The 26,141-nt window shown below is 38.0% G+C and overlaps 1 protein-coding gene across 7 annotated transcripts in view; it reads left to right on the top strand.

Annotated features, from left to right (window-relative positions):
• The window catches only part of LDB3 (LIM domain binding 3), a 123,771-nt gene that overhangs the window by 36,674 nt on the left and 60,956 nt on the right, over positions 1-26,141 (top strand). For all 7 annotated transcript variants that reach the window (XM_068140017.1, XM_068140020.1, XM_068140019.1 and 4 more), the window contains exons 3-5: positions 424-575; positions 14,031-14,106; positions 25,159-25,181. In XM_068140017.1, the coding sequence (XP_067996118.1) occupies positions 424-575; positions 14,031-14,106; positions 25,159-25,181 (251 nt within the window). The remainder of the gene's footprint in view (positions 1-423; positions 576-14,030; positions 14,107-25,158; positions 25,182-26,141) is intronic.

Raw genomic sequence — 26,141 nt, 5'->3', positions numbered from 1 at the left:
CCAAGGCCCCTCATACATATTCTCTTTCTGTCTGCTCAATATAATGAATTAATGCAGGATAAATGGCTGTTAGGAGGAAAAATACAATAAAATCATGCCATAGATAGTGGTTCCTTAGTTTTCTGATTCTGAATAACGTCTCTCTAGATTAGTCCAATATAAATACTGATAATTATCCCCTTGTGGAGGAGATAATATGTGGTGAGGGAACCACTATGTTGGGCTTAATGACAAGTAGATGTTGTCCTGGAGCATTGCAGAGATGTAAGTTAACTTTGAGTTTAATTTCCATAAATGTTGTTGTTCCACCCATAAAATATTGCTGTATCTATTCCTCATTATAATTCTGGAAAAGTTTTCTCTAAGGGTTTTGTGTGCAGAATGACTTCTCCTAATGTGACTTTCTTTTCTCTTCCCGCACAGATCACCCCTGGCAGCAAGGCATCACAGTCACAGATGAATCAGGGAGACCTTGTGGTAGCCATTGATGGAGTCAATACTGACAGCATGACCCACTTAGAGGCCCAGAACAAGATCAAATCAGCCAGCCACAACTTGAGCCTCACTCTTCAGAAGTACGTTGATACAAGTTAAAGTCTTTGCATTCCTAAGGGCCTCCTATGAGACTTGTGATTAAGTGATATAAGTGCATTATCTCTAATATTTTATATTTTTTAAAATTTTCATGGCACAGATATGGGATGGAAAGACAAAATCTGTTCTGATTCTTGTAGAAATCAGCATGGGTTCTTACAGAAGTCAGTATGATTGATACGTTGAGTGTATCCGTGTTGAATTCAGTCTGTTGAACACAGGTGTAATTCTATATCCATTCAAGCCTCTGTTGAACTATAAATCCAACAGTAATCTTTTTGTTTGTTTTTTTCATGGACAACACATAGCTTTGTTCCACTAATTCATGCGTGACTATTCTAGGACCAGCTATCATACCAAGTGCTATGAGTGTATGGGAGGAGCCTGTGCTTCTCAGCAGGCTGAGAATTTGTGTTACTGGTCTGGTACCTGTGAATTTGAAAGTGTCCTCTTGGCATTTGACAAAGTAAGAGAGATGTAGTCACTGTGCAGGAAAGGAAGTCAGTAGAGCACAAAGATGTGATATAAGCTTTTTTGCTGTTGAGAAAGCAGACTCTCTTCTCATAACAGGGCTCTCAGCTTCTCATAGTTAACACTGCTTCCAAGGAAACTTAAGTCAAATAAAGTCACAGAAGGATTTTCTGTTGCATTAATGTTTAAAGTTCCATACCATCCATGCCTTGCCATACAAGGCAAAGTAAGTGATATTTTTATTGCATTGTGGAGAAGTTGGTACAGAAAACCAGGTTGTCATGTTGAAGTATGATTTCTGAGAACATACCAGAAAATCTCATACATGGATGTGCAGCAGAGCTAAGCAGAACCAGGAACAGACTAACCCCTAAAGGAAAAAGAACTTTAGCTGAGGCAGAGTACTCTAAAGCAAAAAGTGTGGCTGCATTTCCCACATGGCTTTTTACTGCTCAAGTTTCTCTTTATGTGGATATTCCAGGAAATGTGTACAGTAAGTTTGTGTTGGAAGGGACCTCCAAAGGTTGTCTAGTCCAACCCCACTGCAATGATCAGGGACATCCTGCATTAAGCCAAACTTTGAATATCTCTAAGTATGTGGCCTCAGCTACCTGCCTGGGCAACTTGTTCCAGTGTTCCACCATGCACATTGTTAAGAACTTGTTCCTAACATCCAACCTCAAGCTATACTTCTCTAATTTCAAACCATTACCCCTCGTCCTATCGCTACAGGAACAGTCCCTCTCCAGCCTTCTTGTAGGCCCCCTTCAGGTACTGGAAGGTTTCTATTAGGTCTCAGCAGAGACTTCTCTTTTCCAGGCTGAACTGCCCCAGGTCCCTCAGCTTGTCTTGATAGCCCCCCCTGTTATTTTTGGTGCCTTCCTCCAGACCCTCTCCATCAGGTCCATGTCCTTCTTGTATTGAGGGCACCAGGGCTGGATGCAGTACTCCAGGTGTGGTCTTACCAGATCAGATAAAAGTGGCAGAATCACCTCTCTCAATCTGCTGGCCACATTGTGAGAATCCTGAGTAAAGTATTTCCTGGGAAGGAGTTTAAACTGCATTTCTTCAGCTTTTCAAATGTTCCACATTTTTCCAAAGGAAAATTTTGGAGCTTTTTCTCAAAGGCTATTGTGTGGCCTGTCTCTTTCAGTGAATGCCAGGGAGGTAGGGAGATGGATGGAATAATTTCATCTACCTCATGTGAGGGGTGTGTGTGCCTCTACTGTGCTTAGGCAAGATTTTTATCCAAATCTGAGAAACCAGGAGCCTAATCCTAAATATGCTGAAATGGCCTTTATGGCAGAAGCCAGAAGACAATGGTCTTCCAAAATTGTTGATAGAAGGTAGGGTGTTGTCTTGTTACATGTTGAATTTTCATCCTATGGCCCACTCCAGCTTCTTTTTGCACCATTCTAATGAATGCTTGTGATATTATAAATATAAGTGTGGTATTATAAATATAAGTATGATATATTTTTTTAAAAAACATTTACATTTCCCTGGACTATTTTGTATTGGAAAGTTAAGGAAAAAGATTTCTGATAATTTATTTTAGAACTTGTGTCTGCTCTCCTATTGAATCCTTCTGTTTTTACGTTGTGAGAAAATATTTCTTGCTGTGCTTTGGCTTGCTGCATATTTGAAGTTCATTTTCCTGAGTGTTGGACCTGAAAAGTGTTTCAGTGGCAGCACTGTGGTCTACAAACAACTCTCCTTCTACACAGAGGAAGAATTCTCAAATTTGTGGCTAATAAAACAGAATATCCTAATACGTATCACAAATGCAAGTCATTTAAACCAGTAATTTTGAGCAAGTGTTGACAGGGATATTTCCTGTGAGTAATTGCTGTGCTTTTGTATTTGCTGACCTCACATTTTAAATTTTCTTATTTAAAGTGTTTTACAGCATCAAAACCATCTGATTTATTGTTTAATAACTGAAGCAGTTGCTAGCTTTTCTTAATGCATTTTCAGATTGCTAAATCTTTGTTTATTGTTGTATACTTTATTCACTTAATTCTGATGAAAAGGTCATCATTTATTACTTTCTTGCTTTATAGTTGTTTGGTTTTGTTTTATTGTTGTTGGGTTGGGTTGGGATTTTTTGTCTCTTGATTCCAAGACAATAGCTAGGATATAAGCAGATATAGTTCAGATAGCTTCTTTGCTAGAGAGTGGCAGCTTTCACAGATAATGTTTTTGCTTTAAACTTAGTTCATAAAATCTTTTCTTCAGTATGGAAGTTGCTTTTTGATGTGAGCTGTTAGTTTTCACTGGTGACCCATTTCAGCCTCACTAGAATTGTATGGGGAAAAATTGATACAGATTGAAAAGTGATTGTTTTTTTTTTTAATCATGTTGTGCATTAGATGATATGGGGCTACTGAAAAACTTGTCCTTAGAGGTATTAAGCTGACTTTCACAAGCTAAACCCTATCATATGTGATCTCTGCCAGCTGACATATGCATAGATCCCTATTAAAGATCCAATATCCCAGTGTCTTCAACAAAAGGCATCTCCACAATGTTTAGATTGGTCCTGGGACCAGTACTATTCAATATATTCATCAGTGACCTTGATGAGAGAACAGAGTGCGCTGTCAGCAAGTTTGCTGATGACAGAAAAGTGGGAGAAGTGGCTAACATGCTTGAAGGCTGTGCTGCCATTCAGCAAGACCTGGACAGACTGGAGAATTGGGCAGGGAGAAACTAAATGAAATACAAGGACAAGTGTGAGTCTTGCATCTGGGGAAGAGCAACCCCATGGACTAGTATAGGCTGGGGGCTGATTGCTGGAGAGCAGCATAGGGCAAAAGGACCTGGAAGTCTTGGTGGACAACAGGATGACCATGAGCCAGCAATGTGCCCTTGTGACCAAGAAGGCCAGTGGGATCCTGGAATGTGTTAGAAGTGGTGTGGATTAGTGAATCCAGAGAGGTTCTTGTCCCCCTCTACTCTGTCCTGATGAGACTGCGTCTGGAATATTGTGTCCAGTTCTGGGGCTCCTCAATTCAAGGACAGGGAATTGCTTGAAAGAGTCCACACAGATACTGAAGGGAGTGGAACATCTCCCTTATGAGGAAAGACTGAGGGAGATGGGTCTCCTTAGCTTGAAGAAGAAGAGACTTAGGGGTGACCTCAATCGTGTTTATAAATGTGTGGAGGGTTTATAAATGTGTTGGGAGGACAGAGCCAGGCTCTTATCAGTGATGTCCAGTGATAGGACAAGGGGCAATGGATGCAAGCTGGAGGATAGGGGATTCCATGTGAACATAAGGAAAAACCTTTTCATTGTGAGGGTGACAGAGCCCTGGAACAGGCTGCTCAGAAAGGTTGTAGAGTCTCCTTCACTTCACGTTCAAAAGCTGCCTGGATGTGTTCATGTGTGACCTACTCTAAGGGTCCTGCGCTGGCAGGGGGCTTGGACTAGATGATCTTTCAAGGTCTCTTCCAACCCCTAACATTCCAAGCCCTGTGATTCTGTGATCTCACCTTGGAAAAGCGTTTTCCTTAAGCACAAACAGGTTAATTTACCCGAGTACAAAAAGGTCGTGCCAGCTTAGTCACCTGCCCCAAATTTACAATGAAATACACTTTCTTTCCAACAAAAATATTTTCCAAAGATTGTATTGGTGAGAATAGTTAACATGAAAAATATGGGAGCAGTCACTAGCAGTCACTAATATTCAACCTAGTAAGACCAAAAGTAGAGAAGGGGAAAATCTCCTGGGACTTGGTTACCAGGAAAATGACTGGGCTAAGAGATAATTTTGACTTTTTTAAACATGACTTGCAGCAATGGAACTGGAATAGAGTGTTCTGCTACTATGGAAAAACAAAGCTAGTTTTCATAAAGATCATTAACTAATCCCAGTTATCTAATTTGCATAAAAGTTTGGAAATTTTGAAAAACATTCCAAATGGGAAAGGCATGTATATACATTAGGAAATTGACTGTCATGATGGGAAAACTTATGCCCTAGATTTTTATGATCGTGGACATTTATCTGAAGTACTCACTTGGCTCTACAGAATATGTCTCAAGGTATCAGGCACTCCGTAGCTTGATTTTGCTGTTGCAGCACTGGAAGTAGAAGTGAACTTGCTCATTTAGGCTCTGTGGCCATGGAAGAAGCAGTGGAACATGAAATCTAGACATAAATGCTCTGAGACAGAAAGCCTTTTATTTCTCTAATGGCGCTTGGCCCTCAAGAGCGATGGCCTTTCCTTTTATTGATCGTGTCAACGAAGGTTTCATGAGCATTCTTTGTAACTTGACAGTTCAGTGTTTCTGCTACTCACTTTTACTATTACACTTCAGTTTTCTGTGAGGTTTCCTTTTCAGAATGGAGAACTGGTTATTTTTCACTTGGCTGTCAAGAAAAGCTGTACTTGGTGTCTGCAACTGTGCAGAACATCAAATTGCAAGATAGCAAACACAGAAGAAAAGCTTCAAGACTGCCCATTTGTACTTGCCTGCCTAAACAATGAGAGTCTATGCTTCTCTGGATATAAAAACATGGTTTTTTTTTATCAATCTGAATTGTTTGGGGTACACCAACATAGCTCATCAGTGAGTGCTTAGCATGCAGTGCTGGCCTGAGTGTAATTCTCCATGTTTCAGTCAATTAAATATCCCATTCTGGGTTCAGGGATTTGTGGATGTCAAGTTTATTTGAGAGCTTCCTTCTATAAAATCCCTGTTAAGTTTGTTCTTACCATCTCATCCATGCTATGTTGTTACACGAAACGACAAAATTAGGATGGAGGTCTCACCATCTATGCCAGAGGTTTGATCAGATAGCCAGAACTTGTCTTGTTACTGGCTTGAGTGAATCTCTACATTTTCTGGCTGCAAGTTTTCAAAGACTAGCTGCGTAGTTCTCTAGAGCCTGCAGAGTGCCTCCTCGTGCTGCTTTTGGAAAATTAAAGGATGCAGATAGGTGTTAAAGTACTTGGACCATTCCTGGAGAAAGAGACTTGTGATCCAGTGGTCTGGAACTGAACAGATTAGCTCTGCTTCCTTCAATTTAGAAAGCAAAATGCATCTACAAAGTGAATTCTCTTTTGCTGAAGGAAAGAGAACAGCAGTGAGGGGAGAAGGGAGACCTTTTTTTGGCACTGTGCACTATTATCCAGTGGAACGCCATGAGGCATGATAGCATTCAGGTAAACATGGCTGATATTCTGAAATACTGGATACTTACTACTTAGATATAGCTTGTTTTTTAGGGCAGAGAGAGGGTTGTGCTAGTTCTGCTAGGCAATGCTATGGAAGGCTATGTTCATACTCTATAACAACCTGGGTTGTGGTGAAAAAAAGACCTTGCTTTTAACCTTTTTGTGACCTCCTGGAATTTAGTAATTTTTTTTTCAGTGTTAGTTTCTAATTGGTTACCTGAACTACACAGCTGTCCCCAGGCATTTTTTATTCTGGGCTAGTCAAAGTTCATCTTACCCTGGCTGGCTGTTCCACAGAAACTAGGCCATTAGCTTACTGTCCTACAGTATTCAGTTCACAGGTGAAAAATGAAATGCGTGCAAAATCTATTTTTGTTTGACAGAAATAGATTCCTTGTTTAAATACAATGCAGAGTGCAATATTATTGTCAACATGTTTCACTGGAGCATCCACAACAGTCATTTGATTTTAACTCAAGGAATCTGATCAGATGCCTTGGAAAGTATTCAACAAATATATTGGCTTAGTTTTGGAAAGTGCTGTAACATGAGTGCACCTCATTCTGCTGGCCACAAACATTCCTGTAACACTAAGACTCCTGCCTTGGAGTCACCCTGTGCTGCTGGAGAGGAGCAGGGGAGCTGCAGGCTTTCTGTGCCTGGTGTGCACTGACAGAACCTCCCCCTCCCAGGGCATGCCACTGATGATGTTGTTCGCTTCCGCAGTCACAACTGACTGTCATGCCTTGGAATATCATGAGCTAAATAACCCTTTTCTTCAGTGAAAGGGAAAATGTCAGAGGCAAACCTGTGAGAGACTTATGGTAAATATTTAATAGCTTTCCTTTTTTGTGCAGCACAGAAAGATGTCTGATCCTGCAGTATTTATTTCAGGCCTACTATAAATAAAGCATGTGGTGACAGCAAACTGCAAGCAAGATGAATTCAGTGGTTCTTGTAAAGTGCTTTCTTTTGTCTAAAGCTGTGAATAGTAACCAATTCTGTGCATGTTTTAGATCTGCTGATGGGCACATTTTAAATCAGAACCAGATTCAGGCTGCATTTATGCTCAAAGGATTAGAAGAGGGTATATCTCCCAGTTGAAGAGAAAATTAAAATGGTGTAAACAATATTGATGAAAGTGTGGTCTGAAATAGTAGTGCTCAGAATGTAGAATAATTTCCTAAAAGCATTGTAAGAGCTTATTAGTAAAAACAAACAGAAAATGCAAGTGTGGATTTGGGTAATTTCTTTTCCCCTGCTTTGAATGATTCCATTGCATTCATTGGACTGACATTCATGGACTGCTTACATACTGGAGTTAGAACCCAAATGAATGTAATCTTTTATTACTTTTTTTTTAAAGTAATGCTAGTGACAAATTGCTAGTGTTTGTGTTCAGCATTGTGAATACATCCCCTGACTAAGTTGTTCCTGGTTGTTCCTGTTTTTCTGACTGCAGTCTTAAACTTGGAAACTGAATGCCCAGTACAAAATGACTGCTCCTTTGCAGGGGCCGCAGCAACAGTTTTTACACTCGGGACTCATTAACTAACGTAGTAGCACTTAAGAGTTTAGGAAGCAAGGGCCATATCAAGACTCTACAAAGGATCTCTGAATTATTGGATGCAGAAGATTGGATTAAAGATATGAATGCCTGCCTATTATCAGAACATGGTGTTTAACAACTCATCCTATGTGCTATTTGTATGTGATAGCATTTCACTAGAAATTGTGGACTCTTACTATCTTTTCAAGTACAAATCTGACCATATTCTCATTGAAATAGAGCCTGAAATTGGATGACAATTAAATGAGTATGAAATGTTTGTTTGTTTGGTTTTTTTTTTAAATTAAACTCTGTCCTTTAATCCTTTCCCATGAGTTCTAACAAAATTATGTTTAAATATTCCAGTATGATTGTCAGCAGGATTTAAAGGTTAAAGCAAGAAAATATTGTCTAAATATGAGAAACAAATAAATTTAACACTGTCACAATACTAGATATTCCCTGTGATGGTCACTGGAATAGCTGTGATACAGATTGGACCAAATACTGAGAGCTGTGACCATGTGGACAGTCTGTGTGAGAGCCCTGCACAATTTACTCACTTGGCACCCTACTTAGTAGGTAAGCAACTACATGTACCAGCACTCAGGAGAGGTATTAAAAAATCTACATTTAGAGTGATAAGAAAAGCAGAGCATGTAAACACCTGCTTGCATGCTTTACTGAATCACAATGTGTATAAATTCAAAATTTAAAGTAGTAGAAAAAATGAGAGGAACATTAATGGGGGATGTGACATGTGATAGTTTACTTGGCTCAGACATGTGACTCTAAACATTTTGAGAGCCATCTGAATACAGAATTAACCAGGTTGGAAAAGACTTTTGAAATCATTGAGTCCAACCTATCACCCAACACCATCTAATCAACTAAACCATGGCACCAAGTGCTTCGTCCAGTCTCTCTAAAAAAAACACCTCCAATGATGCTGACTCCACCACCTCCCTGGGCAGCCCATTTCAATGACCAATCACTCTTTCTGTGAAGAATTTCTTCCTAACATCCAGTCTAAACCTTCGCTGGCGCAGCTTGAGACTGTGTCACAGGTTGCCTGTCTGCCTCCAATAACCAAGATTTCTTCCCCAGACTTCTGATGATGCTGTATGCTCAAAGCATTGAAAAAGATACTTCTAGCAGTGGATTAAGGAAGCTGCCATGTATTAGTGTGAGCTGAGATAGGTGGGTCTAGCTCCCTTCTTGTGAAATGAAAGTGAATCCTAGCATATGCCCAGTTGTCTGTGCACAGGAATGAGAGGATGGTAGGACTTGTTAATAGTTTCCAGGCCAGCATTTGGACAGGACTGTGAGTTACTGTCTTTGAGTAGTGACATTTAATAATGTTAAAATTAATGTGCAACTTTTTTTTTTTCCCATGGAAAATGAAGCAAAGTATCAATGTCAGTTACTGCAAAAAGTATAAATATATTCCTTACATGGGCAGTTGAACTGAGTGGACTGCTGTTTATACTCACTGCATAAAGCGTTCATGTTATTTTTAGAAAATATCCTTGAAACTGTGGATCTGTGTCAAGGCTTTAAAGTGCAATTAAGTTTTCATTACAAGAAGATTCTACTTAAGGATTAGAACTGTTCTGGGAGTGCACATCACCTCCTATTGTTCCCCCACCCAAATACCAAATTAGAGATGAGATTAAAACTCACTGTTTCAATAGTCAGAGAGATACTGTTTGGGTGAACTAAAGATAATCTTCATGGGAATGCCTTGACATATTATATTGCACTCACTGTGGAAAGGTTAAGAGGAGTATCACAGACATGTCTCACCAGAGTTACTGGGCTGATGCAACTTACCAAATACACATGACAGTTGTAATCTTTCAGGCAGTTAGTGGTTGCATTCTGCAATGAGAAAATCAATACATAACCCAAAATGTTATGAGAGACAGGAAGGTCAGAATGTATTAGGGCTGGGAGCTTTTCTTATTGATTAACATTGATTAGCATAAGCATGGCCATATCAAAATGTAAATTGCATACTTGAAGCTAATTGGAATGGATGACATAGTGTTTTTAAGAAGTTGAGTGAGGAATTGTTCAATCAAGTAAAATACTAAGGCTTAACAAGATCAATCTTGTAATGTTTTATCTATGCATGTGACATTTGTAGTTTCCTTTGGATCTTTTTTACTGTGGTGTTTCTTGTGTACCAGCCACTGTAAAAGCTGTCAGACTTCATTCTTTTTTCTCCACAAATTCTTAAGCACTGGTGGCCCCATTGTTTCTTACAGTGAGAACAGAAATACACCAAGGTCCATTTTAGCCTGACTTTCAGGCATCTTCAGAGGCTGGCCACCTGCTTCTGACTCAGATCCCTTCTCAGGGAAAATAGGTGTTTTATACTTCCAAACAAATTACTTCATAGACTTTTGGGGTTTTTTGATCACAGCTTACCTTTAGATTGGTGTCATTTATGCACAAGAAGTTTTTGTCTAGTGTTGTGTGTATGAGAATTAGGTCTGTAAAGTTTAATTGCCTGTCCTGCAATCTGAGTGCAGCAAATGCAGGGAAATAATTAACAAATCAATCATCTAGCCAAATGCTAATATTTGCATTTGCCATTGGTATATAGAGAGCAAAACTCCTGATGGAAATACTTTTCCATTTTATTGCAGGCATAGATTATATCCTGAGAGAGACAAATTAGGTCTCATCCTAGCCCCAGAGAGATCTCATTTGTATTTGAAGTACTCTGAAATGTTCAGGGGTTTGGTTTTTGTAACTCTCATTGGAACCACTAAGTCTGTTTGCTGATGTGCCAGGCACAGCTTAGAGAATTAAACCATGGTATCATGAGACTCAAGATTTTCTGTGCAAAAAATAGAAATGAGACAGCCTCTGCTTGAGTGCTTAATTCACTGTTTAGCTGGAGATTTAATTGACACATTACTGATCTTAGAACCTATTAAATGACCAGCTTGAATGATAAGCATGAGTAATATTTAGTCTGTCCTTTTTTATGTCTCTGCCAACCCCCAACAAATTGTTAGGAATAGTATGGCATTAAAATGGATATATCAGCAGCCAAATTCTTCATGCTCTATTGTTTTGCATCCTGCTGTGATCACTCACTCCACTCCAGAATGACTCCATTTCAATTAAGTGGTAAATAAAGTATGTAAAATATTTTCTAAATGTTTTGAACCCTGATCTAATCTGTTTTATCACATTTCCATGCACTTGACCCCTTTTTATTTTCTAGATGTTGAAATACTAAGATGTAATTATTAAGATGCTAAGGTATAAATAAGTGTTTATGTGTAATAAAATGAAAGCAAAAAATTACTGTAAGAAAATAAATGTTGATTTTAGCTGTCATGAGAATTACAAAAGATAGATACTAACTGGTGAAGATATGAAATATAATAAAAACACATGAAGACAAAAGAGAGATAGTATCTCTTAGATCATGTCACCTCTCTGCAAATACAGTGTGGTTCTTCCCCAAGGAGACAGGTTAAACTGCATCACAGAATTCTTTGGCAGCCCTTCCTTAAGCAAGTAGCTCTTCTCAATGCATCTGACTCTGACTGAACCTCTGTTGTGAGCGTAAAGATAGCAGGACTGAAATCAAGCACCCTTCAGTTAAAGATATATTTAGGTAGGTGGGAACAAATAGAAATGTTGACAGTCATATCAGCAGTGCTATGAAAATTGAACTGATTTGCAAAACTATATCCATTTTGGTTTTGAACTTCATTAAGAAAGAGGACCTGTATTGAGGGAGAGGGGAGGTGTGTCTGTGGAAAGGAGAAGTTTAAAAATACCGGAATGATGTATTTGCTCATCATTGGATCTATTTTGAGATTTCACTTTGAAATGAGGTTTTTCTTTCCAGTTTTAACTTTGAAAACATAGAAAAATATGTCTCCTTTTTTTTTTTTTTTTTTTTTAAAGTTATTGTTTCAGAAAAACTCTTGATGGAACATTTCAGAATAAAATGCAAAATTGTCACAGTGAAATTGGACTTCCATCCTTCTCATAGCCCTTCTAAGCAAGTATCATTCCCAAGTCTTTGGAGTAAAATTATTTGCAGTCAATGGTTGTAGTCACCGTGGACACATACAATTACAGTAGCACCATCATTACTTGAAAAGTAAACTTGTGTAGCTGCAGGATTTCATTCATCTAGCAAAAGAGGAATGGGGAAAAAAAATACATGTTCCAAACTTGCAGATGTTTTTCCCTTAGGGGTAATGACTCTTACGTAAATAATCACTTTATTCTGTAAGTGCACACACTTTCATTCCACAAATTGACTTCACCCCTTCTGCCCTTTTCTCTGGTGCAAGTGTCTGTTAAATCTAGCAAGCCTCTTCATCCTGTTTTTAAATATCAAAGCTGTAAACATCCAAGGCAGAGTTATGTAGGAATCTCATTGTTTTAAACTGGCATCTTGAAACCTCAAAGTCAGTGTGAAATAAAAATCTTGGTTGGATAGCACTGTGAAAGACAAATGTAGCTTAGCAGTGATGTGGAAGAAATACAGCTTTCTAATATCATCTTCTGTGGTCAGTTAGAGAGGAAAACCAGACATAAAATAAACAACAGGAGTGATGGAGGAGCCTAGTACATAAATGTCTTTGCTGCAATCGAAATATTTTGCAGTTCTGTATCAAATACAGAGCATGTGGCTGTGTGCTATACCTCAGTACATGACATACAATGTTCACAGTGCTGAAAAGCTTTTGCACTAAAATTCATAATTCAGCAGGCAGAGCAGAAGGGGCACTTGGTGTCTGTTCTCCCCTCCTGTGCTCTTGAGTATGCCCAGATCCTCCCACATAACTTCACAGAAATAACTGGATGTATTCAGTAATAACACCAATGGAAGGAGGATCGGAATCCCCCCCTAAGTCTTTGTTCACTAATTGTCACAGTCAATTTTCAGCAAGTCTGAATGTATCCCAGGCTGCAGCTGATTGTTTGTTGGTTTGAGTTGGGTTGTTTTTTTGGTGTTGTGTTTGTTTTGGTTTTTTTTTTCTTTTTGCTGTCTTCCATGGTCCATGTGCATGCTTATGAATATGATTTATTGTTTCGCTTTTTAAGGTAAAATCATTGGAGGAAAGGTATGGCACTCCTGAGGGAAGATAAGTTCCAGGCAGATAGTGATTAGTTTTTGTTTTTAGAACTTGATATTATATATTTCTCAGATAATTCTGTCTTAGGGAGTATATTGTGATACATTCCAACTGTGAGTATCAATGTTACTGCCTTTTACAGTTTTCTATCCTATTGCTTCAGGAATAGTTTGTTAGTGAATTTCACAGGTTAATTACCTATTGTTTAACAAAATGCCAGTTTTCATTGTCTCTTCAAACTGTGTCATTTTCATAATATCTCATTATCCCATCTTTGTTTTCAGCTTTAAAAGTAGCATAATTTCCATATCTTCTATGGGAAAATCTTCCAGTTCCTGTAAGGATTACTTCTTTTTCCTTCCTGTTGTTGGTTTTGGTTTGTTTGGTTTATTTGTTTCAGGAGGATTTCAGTGCTATGCAGGTTCTCACAACAAATACATCTTCACTTAGCTGAGCATCCTTGAGTGCTTCAGTTAGCATTTGTCACCATGCTTTCTTTGTTGTTCCAATGAAAGGGCAAACTGTATTTTGAAAGCAACGTAGTGGGGCTTATTTTTGTTTTTTTTCGATGCTTATGTACATACATTTGTCAAATACAAGTGAAAGACAGGCATCTGGGGGGGAGTGTGAGAGTCTGATTGCCTGAAATGAAGCCTGTGTTTCTTCCTGCAGAAAGGTTTAAATTATGGCAGTTGTATACAGTTTAAGGCTATTAAATAAGGAGGAACAGATCTTGAGATGCCTCAGTACTGCAGCTTAGTTTCTGCATTTTAAAACACCTTTAAGTCCCTTTTTCCAGAGCGGTACCCAAACCTGACTTTAGCTAGTTGTGGCTGATTGCCATCTATGAAAATGCTGTTTGTCACAAGGTACTGGAAGATGGATGATCTCCCAAGTGACCGTAACTGGTGGCTTTTCATCATTCAGGGAAACTATATACAACTTTTTTTCACATTTAAGACTCCTGTAAATGAGATAGAGAAAAAGCATGATGTTAGCTAGTAAAAGTTCTTAGCTTTCAATCCTGTTGAAGCAGCATTTTTGCATCAAATTGGAGCTGAAAACTAGGAGTACAGAATGTTAATCTCTTTTTTTTTCTTTTGAATCCCCAGATCTAAGCGTCCAGTGCCAGTTTCAACCACGGCACCTAGAATTGACTCTCCCAGGGCTGTAGTTCCCCACCAGCAGGTATGTGACACATTTCTCCATAGCCAAAGATAATACAGTTTTTATCTACAGTGGTGAAGGTAAATACCTGCACAGAAAATAGCTTTTCCCCACCCCAAAAAAAAGTAAACATTGAATGAATGCACAAACAGAAAAACTGCCACAATGCAATGTCTTAGTGATCTGTATTTTGCAAACTTTCGATAAGCAGGGCCAAAGCATCCAGCTATCCTCTGAGATATGATCTAGTCTAACCCATTCTGAGCAATGTGTTTTCATCTGTGATGCAAGAGGCTACCAAAGCTTCTCAAAATATACATTTGCTTTTGTAGATACTTGGGGGAAAAACATCAGACTGTGTCTCAGTGTATCCAAATCTTGACTTCAACACCAATTTGGAAAGAGGACATTCGGACATTTGAACACTTGCATCATATGGCATTCTTGTCACATTATTCAAAAGACATAAGAATAAAAAATTAAGAGGATAAGTAAATTTAAAGAATATCAGCAAGTGGCAGAGGAAATGGATGGCTTGGTTTCTGTTGTCAAAGCTCATCATCTTCCATAAAATAAAGGTTCATATTAGAATAAACAGCATTCATTGACTGTACCTGGCAACTATCCGTATCTTTGGAGGCCCTGAGGAGCAAAGGTACCTGAAAGATAGTGTGTATCCTGAGGCTTAAGTGCTGGGTAGGACAGTCATACTGCTGATATGTTTAATTAGGTAAATTGAGAGGAGGTAAAGTTCCATTGCTGCAATGTTATCCTTTCTGTGAGTACCAGTTTCATCCCAAGCATACAGTATAAATAAGAAACACTGAAGTTCAAAATACATGGGGAATTAGGTGGTTTGGCAGTTCTACTGTTTGGCAGTTCTGAATTCCATATATCAATTTGAAGTGATTCTTGTAAGTGCCATGCTTTCCAAATTCAGAGCTCAGAAGGTAACATCATCCCTGTAACTGGTGCAAATATGTTCAGACTAACAGAAGGGAATGTATATGAGGAGAATAATTTGATTCAGTTCTGTTTTGTCAAATTGGAAATGAACCTTTCTGGACGTTTATTAGTTGAGACAGAAATAATGTTATTTCGCTCCAGATCTTGTAAATTTCTTTGTCAAGAGAAGATGAAACTGAAGAGAAGAGAACTGTTTCTGCTTATATCATGATTCTATAGAAGTTACCTTAGAGTAAGTTACTGGAAGAGACATCAAACAGTACTATGAAATTCCTAGAACAAAACCGATGTATCATTATTTTAGACTGGTATTTGACTACACCAGGAAAGTAATAGGGACAGGAAGGGGAAGAGAGTATTTTCCCTCAAGAATGACACAAGGCATCAAGTAGATGTGTCTCTTTAGAGGTATTCTGCAACACAAGACTGACAACTGTCTTTATCCCCTGTGCAGCTGTAACAAATTTGCCTACTTCCTCCACAGGCACAAAAAAAAAGGCTTTTACACATTGAATTTTCATGACTGCAAGTGGCAGTTTTTAAATTACTGCTGTAGGTATTCAAAAGCATTTACCACACAAAACATTTTTCTTCCTTATCTACCCTATAGAAAAGTTAATTCCTCAGACACTATGTTTGTTTTTAAAGGTACTAAATTGCCTTCAGCTTGAAAGCTATGAAGTCCATTTGAATTTTGACCCTTCAGAGGGAGATGAGGGTCAAAAGAGCATGTTGTCTCACACCTGAGCATTCTGTGCTTCAGTGCTTACAAAAGTTTTATAGGAGCTTTTGGAGGCAGCCTGTTCTGAATGGGTGACAGGCAGTACTTGCAGCTGGAGAAAAGATTTACTGGAACGTTTCTGGAGGAAAAGGGTGGCATCTAGGAGAAGGTGTGGTTGGAAACAGGGTATCTATCAATATTCAGAAAGGTCTTCAGGTGCAGCGAAATTGGCACAGCAGTGGAGTGCTGAGGGTGGTCCTTTTTCAGGTCAAGAGGAGTGATGCTTGTGTCACTGGTATACACTAGGAGACAGCAGTAATTTTTAGTTGAAGAAAAGTTCTTTAAGGGTGGTTTTAAAGGGAATGGAAGCATTGAACCATTGAGGAAGTCTCAAAATCCAGTGTATAAGTTCTTCACTGATACAAATAGTGGTATGGGGATGTTGCAGTCAGGTATGTTACAATAAGTATACTTTAAAAATTGAAGTTTCTTTGCTTGTCACTGTATTGTTTTCAATAACAGTAGCAGTGAAATGAAGAATTCTGTGACACAGGCAGAAGCTGTCACCTCCATGTCACTGCTTGACAATGTTTAGACTGGTGGTTCACGTGAAATGAATTCTATTGCATTTTAAAAAACAGGAACAGAACTGCATTACAAGACAGTCACAACAGTGTTGTCCTCAGACATTGAGAGAAGTTTTTCTCACCTTTATCTAAGTCAAGGTTAAGGCATGGCAATGTTAGCTACAAAACCTGCATGTGCAAGTTCAGTGCCTATTTTAAACCATAAGTTCTCTATTGCTGATCTGATTGCAGCTTCCACTAATTTTCAAGCCTGCGTTTCTTCTTTGGCTGCTATGGTAATGAGGTTTTTGTGGTTTAGGAAAACAAGGGAGGAATTTTTCACCATGATTCAAATTTTTCTACATCCTTTCTTGTGCTGATCAGTGTTATGGAGAGTATGGATTCTTCAGCTGTAACTATGGCATCAACTGAGGTGTAGGGATATCACTGGAAATAAGAGTTGGACTGATTTGCAGTTTCACTATTTCCTTATCTTACTAAATTTAGTCGAGTCTTTTGCAAAGATGTGGCATAGCTGGAAGGAAAGGCACAACTAATGCTGAAAGTATTCAAATAACAAGAGTAAACATGAGTCCAAGGGCTGAAAGTAAGCCATCATCAAGCAGGGGGTATCTGCAGCTTTTCAGGGGAGAGAGAAATACAGATGAAGATTCAGCTCAGTGTAGTTCAAAATGTTCAAGCCGAAGCTTTAAGGTTAAGCATAGCTTTAACATTTGTCCCTTTGTATAAAGCTATTAAGATATCCTCTTTAATTTTAATATGACTGTGTGTTGTTTATGAAACAGTACAGAGCATGCCCTTTTCACAGTCCCAGTGAGGATCTCATAATGCTGATGATTTGTTTCCTGCCAAATTTGGGAACTTGTGTGTCTAAGGGAAAATAGATGAAAAGATTACTGACTTTTTAAGTAAAGCATAGGATGGAAAAGCTGGGTGAGACAAAAGCTATTTGTCAGACACCTTTGAGCAGAGTCATTTAATGGCATGATGCCTGCATTTTAAAGCAACAAGTACTTCTTGAGCATGTTTGAGGTCAAATTCATTAGTATAGTGTCTAAATTGTTCTCCCATAAGCACAAAAGATGACTAAAGACTGTACAGTCATAGCAATAGTTAAATGGAACATGAGCTGTCAAAGGAAGAGGACCTGAAAAGCTGGTGTTATCTTACAGTATAAATTTGTTTCTCACTTCTCTGATACATAAGAAACTCAGTATTTATAAAGAAAGGAGTAACAGTATTTCAGAATGGAAATTGAGCAGATTCCTTCCTTCTATTCCCGAATGTTTGAGACTCTTCTAGATTTACCAGGTTTTCATCTCATTCACTGACATTGCACTGGGAAATTAAAATGCAGCTTTTCCCTCGTAGTCAATGATTGCTGCAGGATCACAGCCATCTTTCTCGTGGGAAGAAGCCCATTGCTCAGTGTCAGAGCCTCCTCTTCTGGTCGGTTGAATGGTAGCATCAGACTTACCTAGTTTGAAGTGATAGCTTGCTTTTCAGCCGCTGTTTCAGAGACTGAAACAGAATAGGATGAGAGAGATGGGAAACAGGGAAACGTTTGTTAGTATTGGCTGAATTTCATATGGTGTAATACTAAAAGCCCCACTACTGCTCAGTATTAGAAATTTGACCTTCACGTTCAGAAATGGATTCATAAATGCTGCATTGATCTGTTTTTTTGCCACTGAACTGAAGGAAAAAAAGTAATCTAAAATACCCTACCAGTAATAAATTATGAATGCTGTTGGAGAGGAAATCTGTACAAGAAGTTATACAGCTCTTCTCTTAGACACTTTCCATTTCATGCCTTTCACACCAAACTGCGGAAAATAAACTACCTTGAATATCATCTCAAAATGGGTAATGGTAAACTGGCACTGCTGGGTTCCAAAGGAATTCTTATGCTGAGTTACCAGCACACTGGTATTTCAGCTAGAAATTGTTTATTACTAAGAAAAATGTTCTCAGTTCATTTTATCTACCATATATTTTTGATTCAAAACATTTTGAATGTAGTTAATGTTATGATTAATTACATCTTTAAACTTTAAGGTTATTTTGCAATTGATTTTAATTAATCAGTCCATATCTTTATTTTTCAAATGTAATTTCCCTAAACTAATATGCAGATTAGAAAAATTCAAGAGCAGATTACAAAATATATCTCCTTCCATGGCACCTTAGCATCAAAATCAGTGCATTTAATTAGTGACAACCAATACTAGCAAAATAAAATCAAAAGCCAAATTATTCTCAGTCCTGTTTCCTGCAAAGCTGTGAGAGAGAAGTGTGTAAGATGTTAAAAATGGCAATTGAAGCAGTGCCAGCCCAAATGAGGCAAAATGTCCCTGCAAGCCACCACCTGCATCTGTATTCACTTTCATTACGGGCAGGTTGTGGGTTCCATCTATTCTTTAGGATAACATCCCCTGCCTGATCCTGTCCTGCAGAGCTGCACAGCAGTGTGCTCCCAGTGCTACTGGTGGGCCTCTTAACCATGAGCATCAAGGAATCTGGATACTAGTTATGGCTGCAGCATATTTAGGACCAAAGAGAGAGGATGAAGTGATCTTTTTCTGTAGCAAAAACGGTATAGACCTAGTTGAAGCCAGGATCTTTTGAGATAAACTACAAATTGATATTATGGCTCTAGAGAAATATGTGAATTGCCAAACATTCAAATAATTTGTTGGGTACCTCAGGCCTAGATAGTCTTTTTATCCAAAGCATATAATTACAGAGAAACAAAATTGAAGAATAAAACTACTTTTGAAGCTATATAGTTTACTGGGAGTAAAAGTATAAAATGCCCTCCTGAAAGTGTAATTTTTATTCCTCTTTGATGAAATTGTTCATACTGCAGGTAGGCAGACTTCCAAAAAATGATCACTGCACACTACCAGTAGCTGGAAGGGGAGGAGTTCCACTAAGCTGCATTAATAGCAAATAATTTATGAAACTAGAGTATAGTACTGCATTTTTCCAGGATGAGGTTTTGGTAGAATGTTTCTAATTTGAGCATCAGCACAGGTGTCTATGGGTATAAAGCGATTTTAAGAGAGATTCACGTGACTTCAACTAAGATAATACATCCTGATGTCCTACTTAAGAGTAGTATCTGTGACATGACTGTAGGATCATTCATTCATCATCTACATACTCATGCACATGTTCCTTCCATTGGAAATTAGACAGAATAGAAGCATCCTATCTGTTGAGCAGTACCTGTTCTCGAGTCCTGCTGGTCTATCTGCTAACCTTGCTGCATGGCCTAATTAGCATGAACCACAGCCTGTGAAAGCATTGTGTGGGCTTCTGTTACTTCAGGTGTACTCGTGGAAAACAGAATGCTGTGGCTTAGAATCATTATGTTTTTGTAATAATGGCATTAGCTTTTATGTTTGTGTATTACCTCAAATGATTCTGACCTCAAAATGTATTTTTAAAAATTCTTAATTAGCCTAGAAATTAAGGATTGCCTTTATATAAAATTATTGCTATGATGTTGACTAGTAGCAAATGCTCTTTTAATGTTAAGCTTTATTTGTTGATTTCAACTAAACCCCTTTAAAAAAAAAAAAAAAACACAAAAAAACCCCAAAGCCTGAGTATGTTTTGCTTCCCTTATTTTGAAATGCATTTCTTTGTTGAAAATCTTTGCTTTAAGGTTGGATGCTTTGGTCCCAACCTGTTTAATGCAAGTTTATCAATATATTTAGAAAGCAGTAATTGCAGATGTGTTATGTTTGCATGTGTTCTATGATTGCTCTTTTCTTTTTTTCTTTTCTTGGCCTGCATGTTTGCTACTACAGGAACCTGCTTGGGAAATCAATGGCAACAGAACAACCTTCAGTCCTCTAACTAACACGGCGACTGGGCCTGTGGGTAGTATTTTAGCAACCAATGGAACGTTTTCAGGCTACCTCAACAAGCAAGAGATCAGCTTTTCAAATAGCTCTTCCTACTTAAAGACTACTACAGTTAGATCTTCCATGTCCTCTCAGTCTGTGACTCCTGCAAAAAGTAATCTAGGTTCAAAACGAAGCCCTGTGTCGAGTGGTGGCAGTAGTGCTGTGAGCCCCTCAAGGCAGTATAACAACCCTATTGGCCTTTACTCAGCAGAGACTCTAAGAGAAATGGCTGAGATGCATAAATTAAGTCTCAACCGAAGGGCTTCAGAAGGTGGACTTCCTAGAGGGTAGGTAATGTGGTAAAATATTTAATTTTCAATAAGTAATGAACATACTGGAAAATGAATATAATACTACCTACCCTGTTGTGCATTTGTCTGTTATTGATGATTAAGGTCTTGAGCAATCATTACATTTTCCAGTACCCCACAAAACATATACACAAGACTGTTACAGAATAACTCTTGGTCTTTGGTATCTGCATCACAATATCCATTGGCAATAGCCACCAGAAAGTGAGGAGGAACACTGTGACTGAAGCAACTGTGATCATTCTGCATTTAGCAATTTAAATTAATACATGTAGTAGTTTTATAGAACCAAGTATCACTGTTGGCCATTATAGAAACTGCTATAAACCAGATCTGACCTTTGGTACTTTCCTAAAGAGAAGCTGCTTTGAACATCAAATCTGTCATGCTAGTCTGTGGAAGTGTCCCACTATAATTCCTGCCTTTTCTGTGCAAAATGAGTCTAAACTACAGTATTTTGAATCCTTAGTTTGAACATTGCCTTTTTCATATCCATTAGCTTTGCTCTTAACTTGTATGTAATAAGGAATGCTCTCTAGATACAACCTAGATAGCTTGATCCCATGCTGTCAAGGTTTTCAGTGTCACTGTATTGCAGATTAACTGTTTTAATAGTAGGTCTGTGAACTGTGGGGCTTGGACTACAGTACATGAGAAAAAAGCAACGTGAAACAGGTTTTCCTATTATTTTTTGGTTTGTCTTTGTTTATTAGTTTGCAAACAAATCTTTAATTTGTTTGTTTCTGTTTATTTCAAATGAAGATAAATTTCTTAGTGTGAATATGGGAAAACAATAGGGACCTGGTTATATGAGGAAAATCAGAAAATTCAGAGAATACACTCACGGTCAGATAGCAAATGCGTATTTTCAAGTACTTCATATCCAGCTGCAGAAGTTCTTTGGAAGAGTAGAGCCAACAATTTTCAAGTTGTAGCAAAGTAAGGATATTTTCTTGTATAAGAGAATTTATACTTGTTCTAAGTGAATCAAGCAGTTTAGATGATTCATTGCAATTCTCTTGAGCACTTTGCGTTAGCAATCCTAATTAACTTACCTGGAAAAAACCTATCCTTCTCATACTGGATAATCAAGAAAGGCAATTACTGTTTAAAAGAAAATTATTACAATTGCTAAGCAAGATCAGCAAAGTAATTAATTAAGAATATTCTTGGGCAAAACTAACCCTTGTCTTATTGCAATACTCTGAGTTTCCTGGCAGTATATCTCACTGTCTTCCTCCCATTATCTTCACAAACCTCCTTAACATCTGCAAGGGTGAGGGGGAAGGGACTGTACCATGGATGGCTCAGGATTCTGACTTTTTTTCTTGTCAAAATGACAATGCAGCTGCATCCATCAGTTGCCAAAGTCAATGAGAACCATTGATTCCAGAGGGCACTGTGATAGGACTACATAACATGACAGTGATTGTCGGGGTGCAAAAAAGGTGTACCTGCAGAAGACACTTCACTGTTTTCTCTCTGCTGGTTTTCCATATTTTATGTCTCCTTTATATGGAGTCCACATCTATGGCAGTGCACTGAATTGCAAAGCAAGATTCTACCTTAGAGTAATCTGAGAATTTTTTCTTAGTTTGAACAAAATTTTAGGGAATTGCTATCTGCCTGTAACATCCATAGCAAAATTAACAAGAAATCACTTAAGTGTTATCTGTCAAAAAAATGTGTCCTTTATCCTGCAGCCCAGAAACAACCTCAAAAGATGAAAGAGCACAGAGCTGCTAAGTACATGTGACTCTTTAGGTAATTCCTCTAGGATTTAGAGAGTTGTATATCTTCTGTTTACATGCACGGAAAAATAAGACTTCAGTAATCCTGTCATTCCCACTCCCACTTGAATGTTAGCTATGAAATGAGAGTCATCTTTCCTGCTGCTCCATGGAGAGTAATATGGAACCCGTAACTACCTTGGGCCTTGATATCTCCAAGGCAGTCTCGATCTTGTTGTGGATATGTATCAAAGAGTGCATAAGCAAGCACTGTGAGCTCTGCTGTGTTTGGTACATTCTTATCTTACAGTGCAACATGAGATGCTGTGTGAAATTTTGTGCTCCAAAACTGTGAATTTATTGTGCATTCATGAACATGCACTTAGCATTATGGTAAAAGCTGCAAAAAACCCTCATGTCTGGGGGTTGATCTTATGGTATATTTTGTATTTCAATTTGGTGTCCTCTTCACCAAATTGCTTAAACTTAATTGTGTGAATTACTGTTAGAAGTTTAGCTAAATCCTTTGGAGAATACTATCAGAAAGCTAAAATTAATTTCAAGATTATTTCTTAGATCTGCAAAGAATAACAAAGCAACTGTTTCTTTGATACACTTTTATATTACGCTTTATCACCCTGGCCTAGCATGAAAAAGAGAGGTGGCCTGCTAAGAGCATGGAATCTGATGTGCTGAAAGCTCTGGAAAGGGAAGTATTATTAAATATGAAGAGTGAGTCATAGCTTACAACACGTAGCTCTTTTTCATTCCAGTGTAAGTTATTTTTCACGTTGTAGGTCAAGGGCAGTAAATACCTGTCCCAAAAGTACGTGCCAGGTGGCTTGGGTTACCAGCTTCCTACTGCATGACCTCTGTGAGCAGCAAGTTGGGTATTTCATACATATCTGTATTTAGAATCAAGCTAAAATAGTATGCCGTCCTAAACTAAAGAGAATTTTCTCATTGGATACTAATCATAAGATGAAATAAAACTTTACTCTTTTGAAGGAAGCTATAGTAGCTTCCTCACATTTAAAAAGTCTTACTGAGACACGTGGCTGCTGAGCTCTAAGTGTGTGCATGCAATGATTTTTTTTTATTTTAATGTATTTTATATGGAAATAAGTCATTCCTCTAATGAAGGTGTATTTTCAGGCAATAGTTCTGCTTGTAAAATATTACTTTATATGTAAGGCAGAAGCCTGGATTAGAAGATTAAAGGAGGCATTAGAGTCCACTTCAGAAAATGATACTATTACACTGTGTTTCATTGTAAATGAGTGCCCAGCTGTCCAGCGCATAACTAAAATGGATATAGGATCACTGATATATTTACAGGCTACAGCATGTTCCTAATATATCTCTACTGGTCCCTGTAAAAAACAATATATTTGGCTTGATGTAGGCTTTATAAACTTAGAATAATAGTCTCAAATCCCAAAGTCTGAAGAATAGTAACAGCAGAAGGTGGTCTGTGATTGCTTTTCCATAGAAGTGCAGACATGCAAAGCCTTTACTGCATCTTTGGCTCAGAATGTTTTTTATCATGAAAAAGACACCAATATGAGGCAGTGCAGTAGGACTGTATGTAAAAAGAAGCAGTAATAGCCAAGGTTCTGCAAAACCAGAGGACATATCCACTTGGAATGTCACTGTAATAGTATGACATTGCTTTCCAAGTATTATATCCATTCAAGATCCAGGTATGTTACAGGAGCAAGTTGGAAGGTTCACTGCCTAGTTCTGTCAACAGCATTTTGTGCAGCTAAATAAGAAGAAATATTTAACAACCAATCCTTGACTCTCTTTATTTTGTGCAAAATATGATTAATTACTTTTTACCTAAAAATATAAGCTCAAAGTATAGGCATTCCAAGCTTTGAAAAGCTGAGTTCTAATAAATGCCATAGCCAGTTAATGCTGTTCATGCAACCACAAGAAAGAGTTATTAACAAATAATACAGTGTTCCAGTTTGAGCACACTATCTGTTCATCACTCCCAGGTTTCCCACATAAGGCCTACCCCGAGCTTTGTGTTGTGTTTCTTTGGAATTAGAGTGGAAGCTGCTGTCACTTTTTGTTTATGCAGTGAAGATAGTGTTTATTTTCATACTGTGTACATACCAGATGTAATACCATATAGTGATACAGGCATACAAAAAAACACATAATGCATGGATATGCTTCATTTCACATGGAGTGAATTAGAAATGACCATTCTGAAATTAATTGGTTTACACCATTGTTGGCATGATGTAGGTACAGTCAGATTTAGGCCAATAGCTTGTTAAAAACAAAGGAATTTTCCTTAGTTTTAGTTTGGAAACATCTACCAGTATATTCCTTGGATATACTCCAGTATGTAAAAGACCAGAAAGTCAGTCTTGTAATATTAGTTCTGAGGATGGCCTGAGGAGAACAGACTTCATCCTTGAATATTTAGTATCTGAGGGAAGAGTATCATCTCTGCCACTCATTTGCTGGTTTGACATGAAAATGTGCTCTGCAAATGCTCCTTTGTTCCCTCTGCTGCCTCTCCCTATACACTTTGGTAATAACACTTTTAGGGATGCACAGCAATAAAATAGTGTTCAAGGGTCAGCCAAACTTCCATGTTACCCTACTAAGTCCCAGTGGATCAACCATAATCCCTACATTTTTTCCTTTCTTAATCATGTTGGGGGGTTCAGGCATACATTTACTTTTTGTTCTTATTTGAAATGGTCTGAAAGAAGCATTTGTAAGCCTTTGTAATACCTTTTGCCCTTTTCACTCTAAAAACTATTGACTATTTTTATGTGGTTGGTTTTGATGTTGTTTGTTCTCTTTCTCCTGTTTTAGGTCATAACCAGCACTGCTGCCAAGTTAGTATCACTTCTATATAGTGCCAAGTATTTGTGTTATGCTGTATGTGTGAAGATTTTGTGGGGTAGCATGATCCCTTGTGTTCTTGCTGTGCCTGCTTGCAAGTGGAAGTACTTCTAAAAAGATCTTACTGGTATGGCAAGCATCATGGGCTGCCGCTGATGTCCAGTGGTGCTGCCTTCTAAGCACACAATGTGTTCAGCATTTCTTGTTGATGTTCTAATGCTGCAAATCAAGTCAGCATCTGAGCTTGCTCAGTTCTTGTAAATGCATTCAGATTTTTTTGTCTCTACAGTCCAGGTTTAATTCCTCCTAACTCTTTAAGTAGTCTTCATGCTTTCAGGACTTCAGGAGCATTATCTGAGCCTTATTTTGTGTATAATTAGTGATGCATTTTTAGCCCCATCATTAAATTACTTTCCAGAGTGTTACTCCACTAAAATTCCTGTTTATATTGTTCTGAGATACTGATATGGAAAAGTTCTAAAAAGAAGTGTGCCTTACTAAACATATTGGCCAAACAAGAAGCAACTGTTGATTTGAAAATGCAATTGATCTGCTTTATTTAGTGAAGTTCACAGAGTCCTCAGCTTTGATCCGTAGTTTTCTAAGGGCAGAGGATTGTCTCTGAATTCCCACTTTCTGTCTCTAAACTGAATATTGTCCAGAAATTGCTGGAGAGACTGTGTTAAATTCAGCATAAAATAAATAATTTTATTAGTTAAATGTCAAATTTAACCTGGCAAGAGAAGGTGAGAAATAGTAGAATAGTTACAATTGAAATAATACTTAATACCTATAATTTACACTGATATGGCATTCTCTGTTGATTTTAATGAGATGTGGGTGTGAGGTCATGCAAATGACCTAACTTGTTTGGACTGAGGAAACTCCAGCCAATTTCCATTGAAAATTATTCTGTTACAATTATCTTGGTTAACAGAAGTCACATTATAGGG

Source organism: Melanerpes formicivorus, unplaced genomic scaffold (assembly GCF_026170545.1).
Source record: "Melanerpes formicivorus ecotype bairdi unplaced genomic scaffold, bMelFor1.0.p_v2 SCAF_6, whole genome shotgun sequence".
In the NCBI taxonomy this organism is placed as follows: Eukaryota; Metazoa; Chordata; class Aves; order Piciformes; family Picidae; genus Melanerpes; species Melanerpes formicivorus.
The sequence above is the reverse complement of the archived record's forward strand: the minus strand, read 5'-3'. Positions and strand labels throughout refer to the sequence as shown.